General features: G+C 36.8%; 1 protein-coding gene and 1 pseudogene across 3 annotated transcripts; one reads left to right on the top strand and one right to left on the bottom strand.

The window, feature by feature from the left end:
• Positions 1-3,352: 3,352 nt before the first annotated feature.
• On the bottom strand, positions 3,353-13,331 carry LOC122071379 (annotated as a pseudogene).
• A 3,732-nt stretch (positions 13,332-17,063) lies between these two features.
• LOC122071375 (galactoside 2-alpha-L-fucosyltransferase-like) lies at positions 17,064-21,998 on the top strand. 3 transcript variants are annotated; one of them, XM_042635720.1, is made up of 4 exons: positions 17,064-17,524; positions 17,639-17,931; positions 18,030-18,101; positions 20,325-21,998. In XM_042635720.1, coding segments are annotated over exons 1-4 (1,815 nt in total). In that variant the 5' UTR covers positions 17,064-17,522; the 3' UTR covers positions 21,773-21,998. The 3 variants fall into 3 exon arrangements, with proteins under 3 accessions (XP_042491654.1, XP_042491653.1, XP_042491655.1); XM_042635719.1 differs by having other exon boundaries at positions 17,066-17,524; positions 20,319-21,998; XM_042635721.1 differs by having other exon boundaries at positions 17,066-17,931; positions 20,319-21,998.
• The last annotated feature ends 1,685 nt before the right edge of the window (positions 21,999-23,683 follow it).

Genomic DNA, 23,683 nt, shown 5'->3' with positions numbered 1-23,683 from the left:
CCCTCGGCGCGAATCTCACTCTTGGCATACGATGTAGTATACGTATGCACCTTAATATACAACTACATACCTGCTTTATCCGTACATGGCCTTATGATAAGTGCATGTACACGGCTTGGGTATTTCCTTCTCTTCTTGCACTGGCTCGGACTTGTCGGGCTAGCCGGTGTTTAAGGTCACCCTTGCCATCATAATCCATAAGGAACCTGCTCTAGTTCTCTCTAGTTCGGGTCCTGCATGGTTAAATCGGGTCAACCGTGTAATCAGACTGGGTTTAAGAAGTAGGGTATTACATCGGCCCTCCATCAAGCTGTGATGCCTCCTTGGCCCTCCATCGGTCGTGCTACCACCTCGGCCCTCCATCAAGCCGTGCTGCCACCTTGACTCTCCATCAAGTCGTGCTACCACCTCGGCCCTCCATCGGTTGTGTTGGCACCTCGGCCCTCCATCAGGCCGTGTTCCACCTCCGCCTGACGTCAACAACAAGGTTTCCAGAGACGTGCTTTTGTCCACCCCTACATTCACGGAACGTAATCTCTATTCAAAAGGACAGGACTCTATCCACTACACATCACCATAGATGTCTATCCCTCACATGGTAGGCCTTTCCAAGATAGGAGGGGAATATTCCCCTGGAATACCTTAAGACTTGGAATATTCCCAGAATCACAGAGCCACTCCCCCCAAGGACTCCACACTTAAACAGGACTCTTCATAATCGTCTCCCACTCTCCCTCCATCAGCAGCCTATAAATACCAAGGTAAGCCTCCATCAGGGGGGATCGATAACTCACTCCTTTTACTGGAAAAACTCTCTTGAGCATTTGCTATGGAAAGATTTGACTTAGGCATCGGAGAGTCCCCCGTCGAGTTAGGCCGGCTCTCCCCTGTCATCTCTTCTGTGCAGGTCGGCCAAAGCACCAGGAACTGCAGGGAAGGTCATCCGATCAATTTTTACCGCATCAGATGCAATATAGGGGTAGTCGTTCATATCGAATAGACATGATCACTTTGTCTCTAGTACGCCTCCAAGTAGTGACGGTGGTTTGTAACTCTTTGTTGATATCCATAGAAACTTGGCATCGCAAATACTGAGCCCTTCTTCCCATCAGAGTACCTTGACTCAACATCACTAGGAAGGGAGTTCCAATAATGGCTGCTAACTGATGGGCAAACTCCAAGTTAAATAAATCCTCAGGAACCTCGTGAAACTGTACCTAGAACTCTGCATGAGTAAAGGACCATAGGCATTCTTCACGCCATCTCTCAAGCATTATCAAGTTACTTGAAACAGTCCAAGGTCCTTCCCTGAGAGCATTGTAAAGGTCCTGGCCATAGCTGAACTTGAAGATATACTTGCCCTGTTGGAGTAAAGAGACCTTCACCAGGAATTTGGGGTTCCAAGCCATTATGAGCCCCTCCATTATTGCTTGTCGGCGATGAGGTTTTCCGGGTAGCACATAACCGATTAAAATGTTTTCCCAGTTTGTGTTTTCCTCCTCCACACCATAGTCGTCATCAAGGAGCAGGTCCACTTCCTCTTCAAAAGCCGGTGGGATGTCGAGAGGGTGGGTACAAGATGAGGACGGGGTTGCCATCGGAGAAACCAAGAAGGAGAGGAGCCGGTTGGAGGAAAAAAGAGACGAACACTCACACAGGAGAAAAATAGAAATCAAATTATTGCCTCAAATATTAGTCCTAATCCTGGTTCAATTTTATAGAATGTTAATAGATGGATTTCTGCTCTTTGTTTCTACTATGAACCTAAATGACAATGTTTTACTCAATATAGATGATCCAACTAGCTTGATAAAAAGATTTCCTCCCCCTTTTTCTAACATATCAAATTTTGGTTTATGCTGATGCAACTAATCTTTTGAACTCAGCTTCAGGATGTGTGTATGGAATTCTTTTGCAAGGTCAGTTTAGGATCATATGCACAAATTTTACCACAACTAACCAAAGAGAAGCGATGGAAGTAGAAAGTATACTGGAAAGAATGAAGATGACAATTACCAAAGGGATAAATAAAGTTTGGTTCTCACATCAAGATTTCATCTTATTTCACAACCAATTAAGGGAGCATGGCCTCTGCTATATTTTTCCACTTTCTCAAAGATCCAAGAATTATCAACTTCCATCACAAAAAGGCGGGTAGTCATCTAGTTATGAACTTTATGTTTAATATAGCTTGTAATGGTTCTATTAGTGATACAACATATGGACAATACCTAAATGATGTATTTAACTCTGTTCCTTAGCTCTAGTTCCTTTTATTTGAAAAAAAAAAGATCCATGTGGCTGACCCCATCAAGGTTCTAAAACTAAAACTCGGGAATGGTCATGGATCGATCAAGGTAGATACCGTTTTGATACAAATTTGGATTGGTCTGGATTGGCTTGTAATGGGCATATCTACACTTTTTTTTAAACAGTTCTTATTATGATTTTACCCCTTGGAACGTACATATGAATCGGGATCAGAAAGGTCAGGATCAAGGACCGGTCAATGCCGATACTATTATGATATGGTTGATACTGACCATTCTGTTCCGTTTTTTTGAACCATGGACTCCGTTTAACTGAAATTCTCCAGACTTGCTGCTGCTGGGCTTTTTCCCTTTCCCTTTCAATTTACTTTCATTTCTCCTATTTTATTTTTGCATGACTCTATTTGTCTGACCTCATTAAGTTGAGATAACCCATACATTATAGTATACTATCTTTGTTCATGTCTAAGCAAGTATTTAAGTTCTTTAATCGGGAAAAAAACAAAACCATAAATTTCCTGGGCTTAATACATCAGTGACACAACAACATCAGTGGATTCAGTAAGACAATTCAGCTTAATACATACTCTTCTCAAAATATTTCTCAATTGTACTTGAACACCCAAAGCCACATGTCACTTCAGATGTGGGTGCGGGTATGAACAAAAGTAGCAACAAAAGCTCACTTATTTCCTTCTTTTCAGATGGGAATATTTTGTCTCCTCCACCAGGACCTCCAGTAACAGTAACAATGGACACTGTACTACTGTAGTGAGGCTGCCAACCCTCCCCACTTATTTGAGGTCGCAACACATGTAAGTTGAAGAAAAGGAAAGGGAAAGAAAAAAGAAGAAAAGACGAAGCTCTCATTGGCCCTGTTAATGAGATTCTTCAATGAATAAAGCTTTGGATAGAGACCTCTGTAATGAAACCCTCCACTCAATCATCTTATCCTGTCCACAGCAATGGAAGCTTAGAGTCTCACATCCCATCATCCTTCAAATGAAAGTAGTTAATGAGATGTAGTCTAGCCTCATAAATCTTACCAAAAAAAAAAGTCTAGCCTCATACCAAATATGATATATAAAAGGAAAGAATAGAAGTTAACTATCTTATTGTCTCATCATATCTGTCCTACACCCTAGTGCTGTGGTCCTTTAAAAATGGCCCACCAGGCATAATAGTGATGCACCTGAGATCAAATCAATTAGATTCAAAACTTCCAAAATATCTAGGTTGGAAGTTGGGAACTGCAAAGATTCTACACCACAATTTTATATCTGAAAATTAATATGTATTGACTTGTGAAAATTGTCGGCAGCCGCCGCACCAATGCAGTGAACATTAGGTGATTGGGAGCCCTTTGGGACGGGTGTCTCAGTCGGTCGATGTTCATCGCACCTCACCACTTGCTACAAAAGTGGACTCATGTATTAACGTTACATCTGCAAACACAGACCATAAAAAATATAAAATGATGAATGAGTTGAAATTCTTGTCTTGAATGAAGAGGCTTTCATAGAAAGCAGATCAGTACATTTTCACTAGCATACATGGTGGATATGTAAGTCCTTGGAGTGTTAATCTTACAGACTAACCTAACCAATAATAGAGTATCTTCTGCATCAAGCAAAATGCCGGGCCCTCATTCATGAGTTACATCATCTTCTTGGATCCACTTGAATCATTGACCCCAGCCAAGTGAAGAGATAACCTAACTACACAATTGTGAATTCCAGTTGAACAATCTTCATTTATCTAGGAGTAGAATTCCAAACCATTGGACCTTTTATCTCACATTTTCTTTAGGTAGAACCAAAGCTTCTGTTTGAAGCAACTTAGCAAGCCTTAAAATTGGGATCCCACTTTTCCTTGTTATCTGCCTATTTTTTATGAAACAGTACTTTTCAATGTTAAATAGCTTGGGATTCTCCAACCTCACATGTATTCTGGTATACAGAAGGAATTCTTTAGGGAAGGACAAGTACATTAAGATTGCCTACCCATCTCTTACATCTACAAGTTTCCTCTTTTTGTTCCATTTTATCCCAAAAAAAAAATAAATAAATAAATAAAAATTGACTGTATAATTCCACCTTGTAATAGTCTATTCTACATCCCAAATGAACCAAAAAAGCGGTTGATCCTGGTCTAACCTGGTTTGACAGTCCATCCAGTCTAGTTTAAAAAGCCTTTTTCTTTTTGGTAGAAGGTTTAAAAAATTATTGACACCTTTATACATATACATTTTCTGTTAACTTCTACTTGATGAATTTGACGTTTCCTACATCAACCATCAACAACCCCAACCCAACACCACCCCCACCCCCCAAAAAAAAAAATGTGGTGCTGGATGATCCCTTGTAAATCCATGGGTATTTTGGTCAAATTAAATCCCATCATGGAAGAAGTGATTTTGTATTCAGTCGGTATAAACTACGGAATTTGAGAGCAAATTATCGTAAAAATTAAAAGACCAAAAAAAGATCGAGTTTTCCTGAGGCCACAGTGAATAGGGAGGACCGGAGATTACAGCTGTGCAATTAATGGCCTTTTTTTTAAGAGCCAATTGGTTATTGGAGCAAAACTTCCACATGAATGGGTAGATGAGGTCAAACAATTGATCATTTTAGGCAGCCACCTCGCTGGAATGCAAGGAGACCATATTGCCTTTAAAGTTGAATGAAATATGCATTCAATTTTTGGTCAAATTATATCTATAAACAATGGGATGATTGCAAATCATTTAATGGGGGTAAGTTACCTACACAAGGCCATCTCGATAAGCTTGTGATGATTGCTCAAGTTTTTGCCACGTGGCAGATAAGATGGGGCCCAAGTTATGTGGACAAGTAGACTTCAAGGTGCCCAGCCTATGAATTGAGTTTCAGCCCAAACACACCGAGTGGCAAACTAAAACTCTGAAAATCTAGGGATCACAGAGGGGTTCATGACAGACACAGATGACTAAAATATACAAGTATACCAATATACATGGGAGGATATTTGATTGAATTATGTCCTAAAATTTGACATGGTTAATGCTATCCTAGAGCTATTTATTCCAATTGTTAGAATTACCACATCAAGTACCATTAGAATCAGAGACTTTCTGCGTTCATCCACAATCTGTATCCTTCCTATACTGAGTCAAATCAATAAGCCTATCCCATCAGCATGACTAGGGTTCAGTTCAGTTCAGTTGTGGAGTCGATCCTATTAGAACCAGAGTTTTTGAGACATTTTTATTAGAACAAGTTTAACACTAACCCAAATGAACCTGATCAATTGCCAACCCTTCTAAAGCCTAAAATTAAAATCTTCCAATCATTGGTATCTTCAGCATTTCTTACAAATAAAATGCCTTCAACTGTAGATACAAAGGACAATAATATATTTGTAGCAACTCCATATAGTGCCTTCATTTCATACCATTCTCACAATCTTAGAAAAACTGATGACAGTCATCTATACAAAGATGCAGGTCTAGGACCTGCCCAAGTCTCTATAGTGCGCTTTTGTTCGCTCTGCAGGTAAGAAATTAATTGGACTAAAACAAGTGAAGAAGAAAATTAGTGGACAATTATTTTAAATTATGAGATCACTAGACAAGATATGCTACACTAACCCCACACCAATGTGAATTCTGGTTTCTAGAGACCACTTTAACTCTTTATTTTACAGATCACCACAGATTTTTAACAAATGTACCTGTACAAAGTATGAATTTTATTTGGTCTTGTGCAATATCTTATCTGAAGACATGAAGAGAAACAATTGGCGCATTAGGTAATATAAAAGAATGGAACCACAACAATGTAGCAGTCACAATAGTGTGGGAAAGCCTACACCTAATTCAAAAGATCACATATATGCACCACTTTGAAAGCATATAAAAATAATGTGAAATTTCTATTAGCAGAAATTTTATAACAATTGTCTAAGAATGTCCAAGAAAGAAAATCAATCTAACGAAATATGAGCATTTAACAAATCACATAAATATATAAAGGAGGGGATGAGGTAAGTGGCCATGCCATGTTTTATATTTTTGTAATTTTAAAAGCTCAGATTACTAGTGAAAGTTGGCATAGTGCTTGCATTCACTTTGCATGTGATTGACATCTAAGAAAAAAAAAATTTTAGGTAGGCCCCAAGGAAAGTTGAACCCTTGATCTCTTTATTACAAGGAGCTGGTCTTTACCAACTGAGCCACTCCCTTGGGGTATAAATGACCAATGTTTGTGATTCATTACTAATTTCAGTCTTTCAAAATGAGAAATTTTGAAACTAGAGGTATAGGAAATTAGGAATTGCCTGGCCCAGACAGATCCGCTGAACCTAAACCTTGATTCAAATCTGTCAACAATGTCAATGGAACATCCAAATGGACTGGTTAATTTGTTGGGTAGCAGGAACATGTTTACACATACCAGCCTCACCCCTTCCCTAAACTTCAGCAATGTCTTGATGCATATCAAAAAACGTATGGTTTAGAGATGTTTAACAGATGCCTCGAAACCTGTTTGAGTCAGCCCAATCCAGTCTTTTCAAAAACTGAGCAGTGACTTGGCTTCATTATGGTTGGTGGACAGGCTAGTTTTCAGAACATTGGTTGACACTTGCGAGAAATTTCAAAATGGCGTAAATATTTTCTCAGGGTGAAAAAGTCTTATTAGACTTTTCCAATGAATTTGCAAAAAAAAAAAATGTTACAAGAGATAATCAAAGGCTTTTGACTCAAAACTCCCTAAGAAATAACAGTTGTGTTTGTGATATGTGAACAATATTACAATGTTCACTTATTCATTATAGGGCAAGAGAACACTACCTGCTTGCGCAAACACTGCACCAGCACGCATATCAATGGGATGCTGCGGGGAGGTATCTTCAGCACATGGGGCATGGGGGGGGGAGTGCAATCACTTTGCATCCGCCTAGGTCTAGGTGTAGATACACACAAGCGGGTAGCTTTCTTTTCCCCTTTATTATATATCCAGAAATATTATTTTTGAAAAACTCTTCTGTTATTTTGATCATAGTACTTTTGTTAAATGTTCATAGAACGATCATGTCTTTGAAATGAACTAGATTATTAGTATAAATGGGCACAACTTTTTGTTATATTTGTCAAAAAATTACATAATAATATTTTCACAATTCTGACCCTGAACTACTCTCTGCCTTCTTCCTTTTCTAAATGGTTAATTCTTTGCCACAATTTATAAGGACGACATGGACATAGGGATACTCTGTTTGACCTGTTATTTCAAGCATTATTTGAGAATTTCGACTGAAGTTTGTTAAAAAATTAAATATCATTAGCTTAATTTCCCACAATGTCTTGTAATTCATTGAATATTGGCCGATATATCATCTTCATATCACCAAAATTATTTCATACTATGAATATTTCCCAAGAGAGTTCAAGAACCCCTCTCAAGCGCAAATTCCATTGGTTTTTTTTGCAATCTTTGAATCTTTCACCAAAATTGCAGACAATAGATATGAAGAATGCACATATAATTAAGCCCAATAACCATGAATTTATTTCTCCACAAAAAAAAAAAAATCCTAAATTCTTTAAGAAGCATGATAAATGTGTAATGCATAATGCAGCCATTATATGAACAAAGAGAGTTATTTCCTTTTCTTTTTCTAGGAACAAGGATACTTGTCCTACAAATGGTATATTGCTATTTTGACTTTAACCATTTTATAACATATAGCCAAATGAATACCAAGATAACTCAAAATTATCGCAAAAATGAAGGTACAACTCACAAAATCATTGAAATTATTGAATGTATTAACAAAGATACTTACATGGAAGTGAAGAATGCAGCATTATATACTGGCTTGTTAAAACTTTATACTGCAACTGCTACAGGCCTTTGACTGGTCTTTATCCCTTTTATAGCTGCAATACAGTTGCTTAGATTCAAAACACTTTCATGCGTATATTTCCATGTATGCAATCAATTTGAATTTTATGAAAATTATCAGGAAAAAACAAAAAAATAAGAATAAGATATCCTAAGCAACATTTCAGTAGGAATTATTTTATCCAAAAAAAAAAGAGGGGAGAAAGGAAAAACCAATCCAGTAGAGAGAATGAATTCATACCTTCAGCATAACTTTTAACTCCAAATACAGCAGAACCAGCAACCAAAGCATTGGCTCCAGCTTCAATTACCTGCCAGCATGGGTCGTAATTGTAGACAGTGGTACACAAAGAATAAGTTGCGAAACTAAGATAAAAATTAATGTTAATCAGAGAAGACAGAAGCAAGTTCAACCCACCAATTTTTGAAAATTGATATGAATGTATAGTATAATAAGTTTTTTTTTTTCTCCCCCACCCCCCGATGCATGTCTGTGGTGCATGCATGTTCGTGTTTGTGTGTGAGATATATTTTTAACTAATGGAAAAAAAAAAAGGTTGAACAACCCAAACAGGTTAAAACAACCTAAAATATTACTTTACAGCATCAAAGTCCAGAAAAAAGCTAGGCCAAAACAGTTGGTAGATACAATACATAAACTTACTTTCTTTTTATCATTTTCTCAAATTAGTACATATATGCTAATATAATAGGAATACATACTGTTAGAATAAGCTAAGCCATCTCTCTCTCTCTCTCTCTCTCTCTCTCTCTCTCTCTCTCAACCAATAACAACAACAACAAACTCAGCCTTATCCCAACAATGAGGTTGGCTACACGGATCCGTGCAGAGAAAAAAAATGGAAAGAAGCCCAGCACCAGCAAGGAAAAAAATGGAAAAGGACATTATTAAAGACATACCTTATATGCATTTTCTGGACCAACTCCACCATCAACTTCAATCCATGGGTTCACACCCTGAATAAGGAAGTGACCATATATTCAAGATGGCTTTCTACTCTATTTCGGTTCAATTAGACTGGAACTCCAAATTAAAAAGTGGAATAATGACTCCGGAAAATTCACGTCTTTTATTACCTTCTCAGCACACATCCTTCTCAAGTCACAGATTTTCTTTACTTGGCTCTCAATAAAGCTCTGTCCACCAAATCCAGGGTTGACAGACATAATCAACACCAGGTCAGCCACTGCACATGTAAAAAAGACAAATTGGTCAACTCCATAACCATAGGCTAGATAAGTCCCAATGTAATTGGGTATTTAAAACATCATATTGGCAAAGATAATTATAAAATTATAAAATAAAAAAAAATAAAAAAAATAAAGAAGACATTTTTACAGGAACTTTTGACGTGTTAAGAGTTGTATGAACCTAAGCCAAGGTTTATATAACTAAGCCAAGGTTTATATAATAATCTTCAGACTTGATTTTTTCAGGTGGTAAGGGGAAGGTTGGAAGGTAAATAATTTAACAAACCATTTTCGAAACTAAATGAAACTTCAACTATTTGATCAAGAAAAGTACATCAAGGTTTCAGAAGAACATAAGCAAAGGAGGATCAGTCCCTTCACTTACAAATCATCAAAGGCACTTTTAAACTGTTACTGTATATAAATATTACCATCAAGAACAGATTCTATGGCAGTTAGAGGGGTAGCAGGGTTTAAGACGACTCCAGCTTTAGCTTCTAGACTCTTAATCTGAATCATAAGAAGCGGGTAAATGTGTGTCAAATATGCTTACAATTTTTTTTAGAGGAAGGGGGTGGGGTGCGCAGAACAGAAAATTTGAATAACAAGATCAAAGCAAATAAGAAACTAAAGCTATTTCTCTCTGTAACCAAAACCTTACGAATTAGCTAAGCTTTCTTTGTTTTACTTCTTCAACTCTTCTCCCCCCGCCCCCTTTCCTTTTCTACAGATGCCTTCTTGTTTGAGTTGCTTAGGGACCATAGTGTTTAGTAACTGTACATAGGTTCAAACTAGTGTGAACCTTCAAATCACGGATCTCCTCATAAAAGAACCAGTGGTGGCACCAAAATGGGTCAAGTGAATGTCATAGGATCTTGTCTAATCAATACTAATAAATACTCTGACATGGATTCTGTACGATATTTCAGCCTCCAATAGCCCCAAAGTCCATAGATACCAACAGCTGCTGACATGGGAGCTGAACAAACACTATACCAAATGGCGGATCGACAAGAAAATCTGTAACCCCTTCAAGCATCTTCTAGACATTTCAAAAGAAATTATGAAAGCATACTACATGATGCATAATTTATTTAGGCAATCCTCTGTTGAAGCTTTCAAACTAAAAGCTTAAGCTCATAAGGGGAGATAGATATAGGCCCAAATCTGAGGCCCTAGTTAACTGATGTGGGACTATTCCCAACTCAGTCCCTCACGTGTTGCCCCTCTTTTTTGGTGGTCAATCGCGTGGCAGTTCCATTAGGGAGGACCGAGTGATGGTGCTTTGATACCATGTTAAACCTTCCAAATTAAAAGCTTAAGCTCGTAAGTGGAGATACCTCCCAAATGTATAGACCCAAATCCAAGGTCTCGATTAACTGATATCGGACTGTTTCCAACATCCTAAGCATCACCCAGCCCAAATGGAATAGAACACTAAAATTATATCCATGGGATACATTAATCAATTGTCAGAATGTTTAGAAACAATGAGGAGTTTTTAATCTGAAAAAAAAAAAACAATAAATTGGACAGTCAGAACTCTTATATTTGTGGTATTTGCAATGCTTTTGTAATTATAACCCATCCAAGTGGGGCCTATGCATCAAATGTGTGCAGAAAATGTTCCATATAGGCATAACGCAAAAGAAAGGAAAACCTCTGCCCTTTAAATAAAGATGAAGTATCTTTTTCTCCTAACTCACCCTCACCCCTGGAGCCATTCAAGAAAAGGAATATTCCTGAAATCCAGAGCTAGATCTTACTTGATCAAGTGTCCGATGCAAATGTATGGTGGCAGCTTGCTCACAGTGAACACTGACAATGTCTGCCCCGGCCTTGATAAAATCTGGCACCCGCTGCTCAGGCTCCACAATCATCTAAAAGGTTTGTCTCAGATTAGAGAAAATCTTATCTAATAAGGATTCAATCAACTACATTTTTTTTCCAGAATTCAGATCATGGACCAATGCGCCTTGTAGCAAAAAAAAAGGAGGGACAAATGAAGAAGAATACCAGATGTACATCCAACAGAAGATCAGTCACTGGGCGCAAGGCATCAACCGCCCGATTGTAATATTTGGTACAAAGCCGCCATCCATCACATCAACATGAATCCAATCACATCCTGCCACCTCCACTGCTTTGACCTAGTTAAAATGAGAATCGAAATAGATCATCCATGGGCATGTTATAAATGAATTTCCTCGTTCTTTTCCCAACTTATCTTTCTTTTGATAAATTAGGAATATATAGGTATGGAAGGAAGGGGAAAACGTCACTAATAGTGTTGAATTATATTAGTAGTCAGACAAAAAGGAAGAATACCAGAATACTGATGCTGTGCTTGTTATCTTTTCTTTTTAAGGTTTTTAATTGTTTTTTTGCTTTCATATATTTTGCTTCCTAATATATAGGTTGAAGAACAAAAAACATATAACAAACACTTAAACAAAGTAACAAACACAGCATTAGCGAATTCCAGAACTCGATGAAAAGTGATATAGTGCCAAGAAATGCTGGCACCTACTTTAATCCAAAGGAAGTCCACTTCAATCAAGAAAAAAGAATTAGTAGAAGAACATTACACTTATTGAAGCATGAAAGAATACCTATCGTTAGATTCTGGAATGACTAAGGGAGACCAGGTTGGCAATCCAATAAATCTTTCTTCAAAAATAAAATGCCTTGATTGACTAACAAACTTGATCAAATAAGTAAGAAACTATCACCATAGGTAACCCAATAAGTCAAAAATTTTCCCTCGATTATATCACACAAAATCTCGAACTAGAAATTGAAAAATTACAGTTCAAAAAGTAAACCTGTTCGCCCAACTTGGAAAAGTTGGCGGAGAGAATAGATGGAGAAACAATGATGTCGCTTTTAGAGTACTTATCAACGCGGGATGTTGCCTTCACTGTCACCTGATACTTTCTTCTGAAATTTGAACAAAGAAAATCAACATGATGATATCAAAACTGGGATGTGAACCAGTAGACCACATTAAAGGACATAAATCATCTTATACAGGCCACATAAAAATTAATTACATTATTTTAAGTTCAGCTTGTCATAATCCCAAATACAAAAAATGCAATTCAGAGAGCCCAATATCCCAATTATACGAAACCAAGGTAAGATCCTTTTATTTATATATAAATCCTCCTTTGCATATTCAAATCCCATTCATCCATATTCAACCAACAGTTTGCATAATTTAACTTCTAACTTCTTTTTACTCCTAAATTAAAAACTCAATCTCTATAACAGTAACTGGAGTAGAACAGAGTTTCAATAGTTTTACGTTTCTTCTCCCAGAAATATCACTATATTCTAACTCGAACAACCTAAAATTCAAGTCATAAAGAAATTCCTTCGTTAGGCTTCATAGACATCCAGCAAAGAAAATGGGTATCCAGTGGCTCTACCAAATATATCATTAAACACCCAAGACCCGCAAAACCAAACACCCAGAAAAGTAGAGGGAATGGAGATAATTAGGAAGATACCTTATCGATGTGACCGAGTTAGGAGTAGGGAGAGATGACCTTCGGAGCTTAAGGCCCCCACCAAATCCATTGATTTGGGATTGAATAGCAGTCGAACACAACGAAGCTGCTGTCGCCATATCTCTCTTCTTCTTCTTCTCTCTCTCTTTCTCTCCTCACCAATCGCTCAAAGCCTCACTCTTTCGTGTCTACCACAAGTCACTTGTCAGAGAGAGAGGGAATGGGAACAAATTTAAAAATCCCGGCAAAATGAGAGGATGAGCCAATGCTTGACACCTGTAATCCTTGTGCTGGGTTTATTTTATGCTCATCGTTTGGTCCTGCAGCTAAGCCGGCTGTAGTCTGTCCACAGCCATACCTTCTGACAACGAAATTGTAATTTTTTAAAGAAAGAAATAAACATTGACTTGTACACATCGAGCAAGTGTCTTTTATTCGAAAGCGGCCTTCGCACCAACGCACCAGGCGCCCAACGCCTCAAGAGGCGCCCTTATGCACGCCTTGTGTCTATGGTGCAACGCTGCTCTTGAATCGAAAAATTTGTCTATTGTTAATTTTATGGCATAATATTTGTTTTCTCAAACTTGTCAATTGAACATTTCTTAAGCTTAGAATTCTTAATTTTTGGTAAAAGGTTTTGTGCATTATCATGATCATGCATAAAGCCGTTGAATGGGAGATGAAGCCAACGGTGTATTTGATAGTCGATATTCACAAAAGCAATTCGGATCGTCTTATTTGTAGGGACAATCATACGCAAGCAATTAATAGGAGGATTTCAATCATTATCTGAAACTTCACAAGTGCAAAGCTTCCATGCGATCTTGGCTCTTTAGTAGTGAATCCTTCACATACGTAATTTTGCATTCCCTTTAGCATTAGGGGTTTGCGGGGTGATCGATGTGGAGGATTTCGAGACTTGCAGACTCCTGACTTGCAAGTAACATATATCCCTTATGTCACAATAGTACTCATACCCTAATTTTAATTAGTTAGTGGATAGAGTTGTGTAATAATTATCTGGATCATAATTGCATTTATTCATAATTGCACTCATTTAACTTTAATTGTTCCATTATGTTGCATCCTATGTATATTCATTTTATCTTGTAAAATTTTATTATTATATTTATGATTTATTATGCATGTCCACCCCTCATTGGGCTTCGTGAAAACTCACCCCATTTGTTGCATCCTTTTTAAATGGTGGAATCAGTGCTGAGGCAGGATTGGGGCTTCGGTGGCAATTATGAGACTTGTGTCTACGAGACGTTGGGTTGTTGATGGACTTCACTTCTGTTATTTTAGCTATTTCTTATGATATAATTATTTATGAAATATGTAGGATGTAAATATTATACTTGCGGTTTGTTGACAAATTGATCTTGTATATTGTGACATATCATGTAGTGGATCATCGGTAATATTTATATAATTTTATATGAGTGCTCTGATTTTAGTTGTGATTTCGAAGGCATTTATGGATTGGAATACTGCATCTATGATCCTAGAGGATTAAACTGATTGGATATGAATATCCAGTGCCGCATACCTTGGCCTAATGGAGGTGGGGTGTGACACAAATGGGACAAATTGCAGAGAAAAAGAAGAAATGGAAGCAAAATAACCCTAAGTTTCGAATTTCAAGGGAAACAGGTCATAATGGAGTAGACCCGTTTTAGCTCAAAGGGTTACATGGGTCAGATCTGAGGAACTGTCTGAGGATGCAATTCCACCTGTCCTATTATAGGTGCCAAGTGCCGAAGGCATCACTACCAGTCTCCTCCCCATTTGTTCACCACAGAGGATTTTGATCCATGTATCAGCTGGTTAAATGTATTTAGAAACATTGTACGGTAGGAAAAGGTGCCAATCTCACTTATTAACAGGTTTACAAAGAGAGAAAACAGGATCAATTGAGGAAAATTTGGTCAATTTATCTTTTGTAATAATTCCTCTATGTAAAAATTTCTAAAGAAAATGAGCTTAAATCTAGGATGTATTTTCAGTTTCCATAAAACTTGCCAGATTTTTTTTTTCCCCATAGTGCTATTACCGTATTCATTTTTGAGAACAAAATTAAAGATGAACCAGGTAATCAATCACCAACCAACAACTCGTTAACAAAGAAAATGTTATACATTATTAACATGGAAAACAGAAGGTATCATAAAATCAGTAAGTAATGGAATCCAAGGATCATCACATAGAGGAACAACCTCACCAACTCCAACTATCTCAAAAACCAGTTTTTTAAGCAATGGAATAACTTGAGGGAAGATGATCCTCTGCCGCAGGTGCCGCGGTGCGGCGGGGATCCAACCACCGAGATGACATCTGTACATGCCTCGATGCCGTGTCGACCATCAGATCTTCGTCGCACCACCACACCCATGGCAGAGAGTTTTTTTTCGTAACTTGAGTTAGGCTATTCTACACTAAGGATCCTTTCCAAAAACAAGAGAAGATCTTGGAAAGTATCTAGCTTTGATAACGTGAGCCCATAAACTCTGAGGATTAAACAACAATCTCCAAGCTAAATTAATTAAGGGGGCTTTATCATGGATTGCAGAAACCCAAAATCTTAGACCAGTAAGATACCTAGGGTGACAGGTATTCCAAGAAATCAGAGGCCCAAATACTACAAATAGAAGAGGGAACATGAGACACAGACATCTAATAAGTAGACACAGTTGAAACAGATTTAGTTAAGAGACCTAAATAATTAGGGGCAGGACAACCAACTTGGTTGATTTGTTCGTGTCTTGCTTGTTGAAACTTAGCTCGAGGCTTGTACTCTAGTTTGAGTCCTCTCCTAAACGACTGGGTGTTCAGTCGAAGTATCACCTTTAATTCCCCCACAGGCCCCATCGGACGCCGAATCTCCCTCTGGACTGCCATAGTGGTGGGCTCACCTTGGCATTAAAATAATAATAATGATGATGATGATGGAGAATGAGAAGGATTTATCCACAAACATTTCTGAATGCCTTCAAACCACCGAATTTTTTGATATCTATATTGGCCATATTAAAATTGGCTAATATATCAATTTTTCAAACCAAATTTAGTTACTAATTACCTCTTTGTATTAGCTATTCCTAAAGAGAGTTCAAATTCATGGACCCCTTGTTTTAAAGCTTTCTTATTCCTCTCCATGATGTTATGCATTTAGATTTGGACTTGAGTCATTACTCATTACTATAGAGGTTATGTAAATATATATAATGGATTCTTACAAAGCTGGATTTATTGCCAAGTAGCTAGATTCCATGTGGCTGAAAAATCATCTTTAAGGCCAAGACTTTTTTTTTTTTTTTTTTTTAATCTGTAACCGCTAAGTGCCGCTAATTTTTATATGGGAAAAACAAAGTTGCCTGATCGCAGATATAGGGTCATCTAAAATTATGGATCTAAATCTTCTCTAGTGTGCCAGCCCTTTCAGCATGCACCTGACGGCTGGCAGGACCCGGTGGGCACACACCCAAGTGCCTCCTAACTGCCTAACATCTTTTAGAGGGGCTGACGCACTTGAAACGATCTTGTTCTTAAAATTACTAGCTCATCCACTATGAAATTAAAAAATTCATTCATGTTGGTGGCCTAGTGCTTGCTCTCATTGGTCTTGTGCGATCAAGCAACGATATCTCTTGCCATTATTATGTGAGTTTTTTATCATTATTGCTCATAGAGAATACTTTTTTTTTTTTTTTTTTTTGGTAGAATTTTTTTTTTTTCCCTTACTGTTTTGCACTGATCAGGGCTTCTCTTTTTGATAACGACTGATCAGGGCTTCTCAATACCATTAGAATGCATAATACCCCATTAAAGAGATGAATATAGGCCAGCCATTGAAATTGGCATGACAGCTTGGTTTATAGTATGGTATTAAATTAAATTATGAACTGACAACTGGCTAGTGCAGTTTGTGAAGCTGTGGTGCACTAAGCTCAAGCTTTTCTCATCTTCACTCCCCAAAAACAGAAAAAACTTTGAAAGAGGTGTTGTCAGTTCTGGATCCACAGCTGGGAAATCCCACTATCCCAAGCTATCCAATCCCATTTATTATTCGATATCAAAATTAGATTTCGAAATTGATAACATTTTATTTTCCCTTTAAAGTGTATCTTTCGAAGCCAAGGAGTGGACAGCGTCCATCAATCTTACACATCAGGGACTGACTTTTCAGGTCAAGAATGGATCGGGCTCCTCTATAACGCACCCTAGCATGGCACAGCAGTATACAAAATTTATATTGCTGAAAGTACTCTACGATTGAGGATATCTGAAAAAATAACAGCTTCCTACGCAGCATACACAGACAATCCATCAATTTCTGAAAATTACATATTGATTCCTGAAAATGAAACCCACTCAACCATTTGGATTGTCTGGACTCTGAAGTACAGTTTTGTGAAGGGTTGAATGAGTCGCAAGTCGAAAAAGAAAAAGAAAAAAGAGTCACGTATCTTAATGGGTTAAGGAGCCGTTACTGAAACTCAGACAGTGGCAAAAGAAATCCATCAGTTTTCTTTGGCTATTAAGCAGTTGCCCACTGCCCATGGCCAAATGGCAAAACAATATAGAGGAGAGGACAGAGGTTACCGGGAAAACCATGAGTGGAGAAGGAATCTTACTTCTTCATGTACCCTTTTTTTCGACTCTAATATATTCCATATTTCTCCATTCAATTTAATGTTTGATACTCTTTTTCACTTTCCACTTATGAACTCATCTCATCTCCCTCTTTCATAAATAGGATCTCCTTTCAACACCTTCTTGATGTGGGAGTGAAAGTGATTATTTTGATGGATATCAAGAGGTATAGGGCTCATTTATCTACATCAAATCCTATAGATCACAGAAATGAGAGTGTTTCTCGAGGAGTTGCAGAGAAGAAATCAGTTGGGTTCTTCATGACTATGAAGTTGGTGGGGATGATTTTTACAGTTTTGATTACAGTTTCTGTTATTTATCTTTATGGAGTACCTTCATGGGGTGGAGTTAGTGGATTTGCCAAGGCAAGGTCTTTAGAAATGAAAGCTGAAGAAGGTACTTGCTTAGTTAGATTTAGTTTCTCTGATCAGTAATTATTTCATTATCTAGATGGAAATTTATGTTTATCCTCAATTGCCTCTTCCTTTGATCAGTTCGGTACCCTCCTGTGGATGTAATCCAGGAATCTGTGGAAGAAAAGGATTTCAAAATGGGGGCTGAAAAAGGTACTTAAAAATTTGTTTATAAGGAAAAAATTGAAGTTTGGTGGTTCTAGTGTTGATTCTTTTTTGGATCATTATTTCTAGGATTAATTTTCCATTCATAGATGTTAAGGAGAGAATCCCTTCACCATTGGTGATTTAACCCAGTGGTTAGACTCTATGAAGGATGAGTGTTTCCTTTAATCCCAGCCCTATTCTTTGATGTAAATAATACCTTTCTCAAGTCCAATCAAAGGGCCAGATCTCAAGGTTGAAGAGTCTCTTTTCACCATGGGTGAAGGGAACATAGTTATTTCTTCTATTTTAAATTTGAATCGCGTTATTCTCAGATGTCTATTGCTTTAAACAGTCTCGCATCATGGAGAAGCATTATTTCGCTTCTAATAATTTTGAAGAAAGTCCTTTTTATTTGATTAGGTTGTTTATTTTGTTGTTGTTATATTAATTGATCATCAGAACATGAACTATGGGGCTTTCTTTTGGATACCATTTGATTGTTATTCTTCGTTTTCTAATTTTTTTTTGGGCAAGTATTTTTTGTCCACGAGAAGGCCCTGTGCTCAATTATACACAGTGGTGCACCTCCCAAGAGGGGCAACGTGGTAATTGTGTGTCCCATGTGTCTGTAGCACAAAGGCCTCTCTTGGATAGAAAACTGCCATTTTTTATTTAAAATGAGAAAAGGCTGAATAACTATTTAAGCCACCTCCAACTTTCTTCCAATAGTAGAAGTTTTCAAGCTTTAGAGAAATGAGAGAACCCAATTGACACTAAAGTCGCATGTATATGCATGTAGCATTCTAGATATTGAGCTACTCTTGATGGTACCTTGGAAACCCAAAAACATTGAACTAGTCTAATCATGATTATTTTCCTTTGATTTTATATATTTTAAAGCAAAAAAGAAACTTGTCAGTCTAGAGAAAGAAATGTCCAGACCGTGTAGCTGCGAAAAAATCTCACTGCACCCATTGACTTGTGCTGAATATGCTCCCTCGCACCCTCTCATTTGCCCGCTGGTCTAGTGTTTAATACGCAAGATAGGAAAGGTTCTCTTGCCCTATTATAAAACATGCCCTGCTTATCTGTCATGTTATGTTTGTGTCTATTTTCGTCTTCATAATAGATGTAAAGTCTATAAAAGTTGGTCATTATAATGTATTATGGATATTAAGCTACCCTGGATGAATCATCGATGCATGGGTACCTTTGAAACCCCATAAATGTTGTGGAAGCTTAATAATGACATCCATTATTTTTTTTATAAGAATCATGAGATCCAAATTTCATCATGACATTATTTTCTTTATAAGAATCATGAGATCCAAATTTCATGATGGAATTATTTCCTTCGAATAAATAATTTAAAACGTGCATGTCTTGCTCATTTTACCAATTCCAATCTATACCTAAATTCATCTCTACAATGGCAGCAAAATCTCACTTTTTTGTTTTACAATGTAGTTACAGATCCAACTTTGTTCCAAATGCTAGATAATCTATGTCATTATCTGCTTGAATATGATTTTATACTATTACTTCAAAGCTTCTAAAATGAAAAAATAATTCTGAAAAGGTTGAATGAGGAGGCCATGTAACCAGCACAACCCACATAGGTAGGCCTTGGTGTCCTAAATATCTGCAATATGGCTGCGCAAATGGGATCCAAATTTTATGTACTTGAATCCCCTACTCATATATGAAATTTCAGCCTTCACAAAGTTGCAAAACGAGCTTTGAAAAAAAAAAAAAAAAAAACTATGGGAGAGTAAACAGTAGTGGTCATAATACATTTGATGTGCATGGACATAGATGACAATGCATGTGAATATATGAGGGGTATTTGATTGAATCAGGCTCTGAAAATTAATGCATAGCTAATCCAAACCATGTTCTCTCTATCCAATGGTTGGAATAGATATAACATTTGTTCATGTTGTAATATGAGGCTGGGCCACAGAGGAATCCCTTTATAGATAGGCCGCTTACATAATAATAATTTTGAATAATATAAATTGGCTAAGAAAATTAGTATCACTCAACAAGATTTATTGATACTTTTTTTTTTGTTAAATGTAAATTCCACTTACTAATTCAGGTTTATCATCATCAAATTCATTTTATTTTTTTCTATCAATTTTTTTTTTTTTTTTTGGTAGTATTGTGGTTCTTATTCACTATAGCTAAAATTTCTACTTTTTTCTTTTCCCCATTTTCAAGTTTCAGGTTCGGAATATGTTTCATCTCATAAAATTGACTCACCTAAAGATAAACATCTTGGTGGTCTTCTTGCTGCTGGGTTTGAAAAAGCATCTTGTCTAAGTAGGTATCAATCCTTCTTATATCGCAAGACATTACCACACAAACCTTCCTCTTACCTTCTTTCTAGTTTGAGAAAATATGAAGCTCTCCATAAACATTGTGGGCCCTATACAACATCGTACAACAAAACTATGGAACAACTCAAGTCCAAGCATAACAATGAGCCACTGGAATGTAACTATGTGGTGTGGATTTCATTTAGTGGCTTGGGGAACAGGATACTAACCATAGCTTCAGCATTCTTATATGCCCTTCTCACCAATAGAGTGCTTCTTGTTGACCGTGGGACTGACATTGCTGATCTATTCTGTGAACCATTTCCAGAGACATCTTGGCTACTTACTGTGGACTTCCCCCTTAAGCAGCTTAATAGTTTTAATAAAAAATCATCCCATAGCTATGGGAATATGCTAAAAAATAATGTTATAAACAATTCAACATCACCCTTTCCACCCTTTTTGTATCTTCATCTTGTTCATGATTACAGTGATTATGATAAGCATTTCTTTTGTGATCAAGATCAAATCCTTCTCCATAAGGTTCCATGGTTGATTATGAAAACAGACAACTACTTTGTTCCATCTCTCTTCTTAGTCCCATCTTTTGAGCAAGAACTGAGTAAACTCTTCCCTGAAAAGGACACTGTCTTCCACCACTTAGGTCACTATCTTTTTCACCCATCCAATCCAGTATGGGGGTTGATTACAAGGTTCTATCATGCCTACATAGAAAAAGTTGATGAGAGGGTAGGCATCCAGATCAGAATCTTTGAGACTGGCAATAGCCCATTCCAACACATTCTTGATCAGATACTAGCTTGTTCCCTAAAAGGGAAAGTGCTTCCAAAAGTCAATGTGAAGAAATCCATAATCCATCCATCTGGAAACCAGAAGTCTAAAGCTGTTCTAATAACATCTTTAAATGCTGGATACTTTGAGAAGATAAGGAACATGTATTGGGAACACCCAACTGTGAGTGGAGAGATGATTGGAGTGAACCAGCCAAGCCATGAAGAATACCAACAATCTGAGAAGAAGATGCATAACCAAAGGGCATGGGCAGAAATGTATCTCTTAAGTTTGACTGATGTATTGATCACAAGCTCATGGTCAACTTTTGGGTATGTGGCTCAAGGTCTAGGAGGATTAAAACCATGGATTCTTTATAAGGCTAAGAACAAGACAACCCCTGATCCTCCTTGTCAACAGGTCATGTCAATTGAGCCTTGTTTCCATGCACCTCCCTTTTATGACTGCAAGGCAAAAACATGGACTGATACTGGCGCAATTGTCCCCCATATAAAGCATTGTGAGGACATGAGTTGGGGTGTTAAGCTAGTCAATCATGGCTGATTTTATCTTTATCATTATTTATGACTGTATTTTTTCCGTAGATATATGTAAACCAAAGAATGTGTGTGTGTGTGTGCGAGAGAAAGAAAGAGAGAGAGTTCCAAACCAAATATTTTTTTGAAATATCTTCATAAAGTTTATGGGTAAACTAGATGGATGTATTACAAGTGTTTTCTATAGAAGAGGAATCATTTAGACTAAATAATTCTTCGATTTATTTGTCTCAGAATTTCACCAAGTAGGGCTACAAGTCCCATGCGAATGAAAGGTCTTGAACTCACTATAAGCATTGGCATGGTTCCACATTTTGTGTTGGTCAAAGTGTGATGCAATTCATTACCAAAAAAATGTGATAAAATTACATGCACTTGGTTGGACTAGCTTGACCCTGCTCAAAAATCTCATAAATATCCGCCAAAAAGAAGCAAGCTTAAACCTATGTTTTGGTTTAACAGGGATAATTAGGGGTCTATTTAGTTATTTGTACTATTTTGTAATTTAATTTTTTTATTAGACTCAATGAATAATCGAAGTAAGAGTCCTAGTTAGTTTTATTTTATTAGATTTAGGATATGATTAGGAGACTTCTTTCAATTATAAATGTCAATTATTCAAACTTTTACTTGCAAGACAATTAATTGGGATCAAACATTATTGAGCTTGCTCCTTTAGTCCTGAGATCAAGTACGTTTGGTGTATTCTTTAGGGTGATTCAACCTATAACATTTGGGGTTAATCTTTCCGACAAGGTAAATGTTAGAGAATTTTTATTATTTTAATAAATAACATTTTTGGTTTTTATTTGTGATATTTGAGAAGGATATGAATATAACCAAAATTTTCAAATTTAAAATTATTTTAAAGAAAATAATTCTCCCTTTTTGAATTTGAGTTAGGTTCTTAAATTCTCTTCGCGATTTTAAAGTGAAGATCACTGTTGACATTTGCACATAAGACCAAAACTTTGAAATTATAAAAGAAAAAAAAAAATCATTTTTGTCTAAAGTATTTTTTGTTTCACTCATTTATCTTCTTGAAATTCTAACTTAGTCATTTGTTTTTAAAGTTATTTACATATAGGTCATTGATTCTATTTTCTTCTTACAAATGTCCTAAGTTATTTTAAAAATCATTGTTATACCTACAATTTGACTTTTATTTCAATTTTGTGGGCTATAGTGACCCAAACATAGGGTTTCGAAGCTCGGGATTGAACCAATTGGTATTAGAGTGAAAGTCTTATAATGATTTTAACCATGACATAATCTTCTGACGTCACCAACCTTAATATGTATATGTTAGACATAGATTTATATATATATATATATATATATAAAGGACTTAGAATTAAAATTAAGCTTGACAAATGTATGATGATGTCATCTTTGCACCAGCGCAGAGGCCATTGAGAGCCTACATAGGGGTCCTTCCTGAATGAAATTTTTGATTTCTTGATGAGTGAAACAATAATTTTATATGCTCTTGTGTTTAGGTGTAGGATCCACACGATCTATCTGCCTTCTTTTCCTATTATTTTGATGATGAAAGGTTAAACAACTATTTTACGGTGGTCACCTAATTTACCTGTAATTAGCTTTTATAGTAAAAATTTTCGTACTTTAGATAAATGAAGAATCCTATACATATTGAAGTTACCTTGATGGAACCTTGGAAGCCTAAAAAATATTGAACTAATTTAATTATGATTATTTTTCTTTAATTTGATTGTATATATTTTAAAGGAAAAAAGAACCCTGTCAGTCTAGCTCAAGAAATTCCCAAACTGTGTAGGGTGCGAAAAACCTCACTGCCCCCCTCTTGACATATGCTAAATATGCTCCCTTGCGCCCTCCTATTTACCCACTGGTCTAATGTTTATTATGCCAAATCTTAGTAAGCTGTCATGTTTTG

This window comes from Macadamia integrifolia, unplaced genomic scaffold (assembly GCF_013358625.1).
Source record: "Macadamia integrifolia cultivar HAES 741 unplaced genomic scaffold, SCU_Mint_v3 scaffold_216A, whole genome shotgun sequence".
NCBI lineage: Eukaryota > Viridiplantae > Streptophyta > Magnoliopsida > Proteales > Proteaceae > Macadamia > Macadamia integrifolia.
Note: the sequence above shows the minus strand (reverse complement) of the source record. Positions and strands in the feature narration are given on the sequence as shown.

Excerpts from the sequence above, each read along its gene's own strand:
- LOC122071375 (XM_042635719.1), top strand. Across the intron at positions 17,932-18,029 it reads AGAAATGAAAGCTGAAGAAG|TTCGGTACCCTCCTGTGGAT; the intron begins GTACTTGCTTAG and ends TCCTTTGATCAG. Across the intron at positions 18,102-20,318 it reads CAAAATGGGGGCTGAAAAAG|TTTCAGGTTCGGAATATGTT; the intron begins GTACTTAAAAAT and ends CCCATTTTCAAG.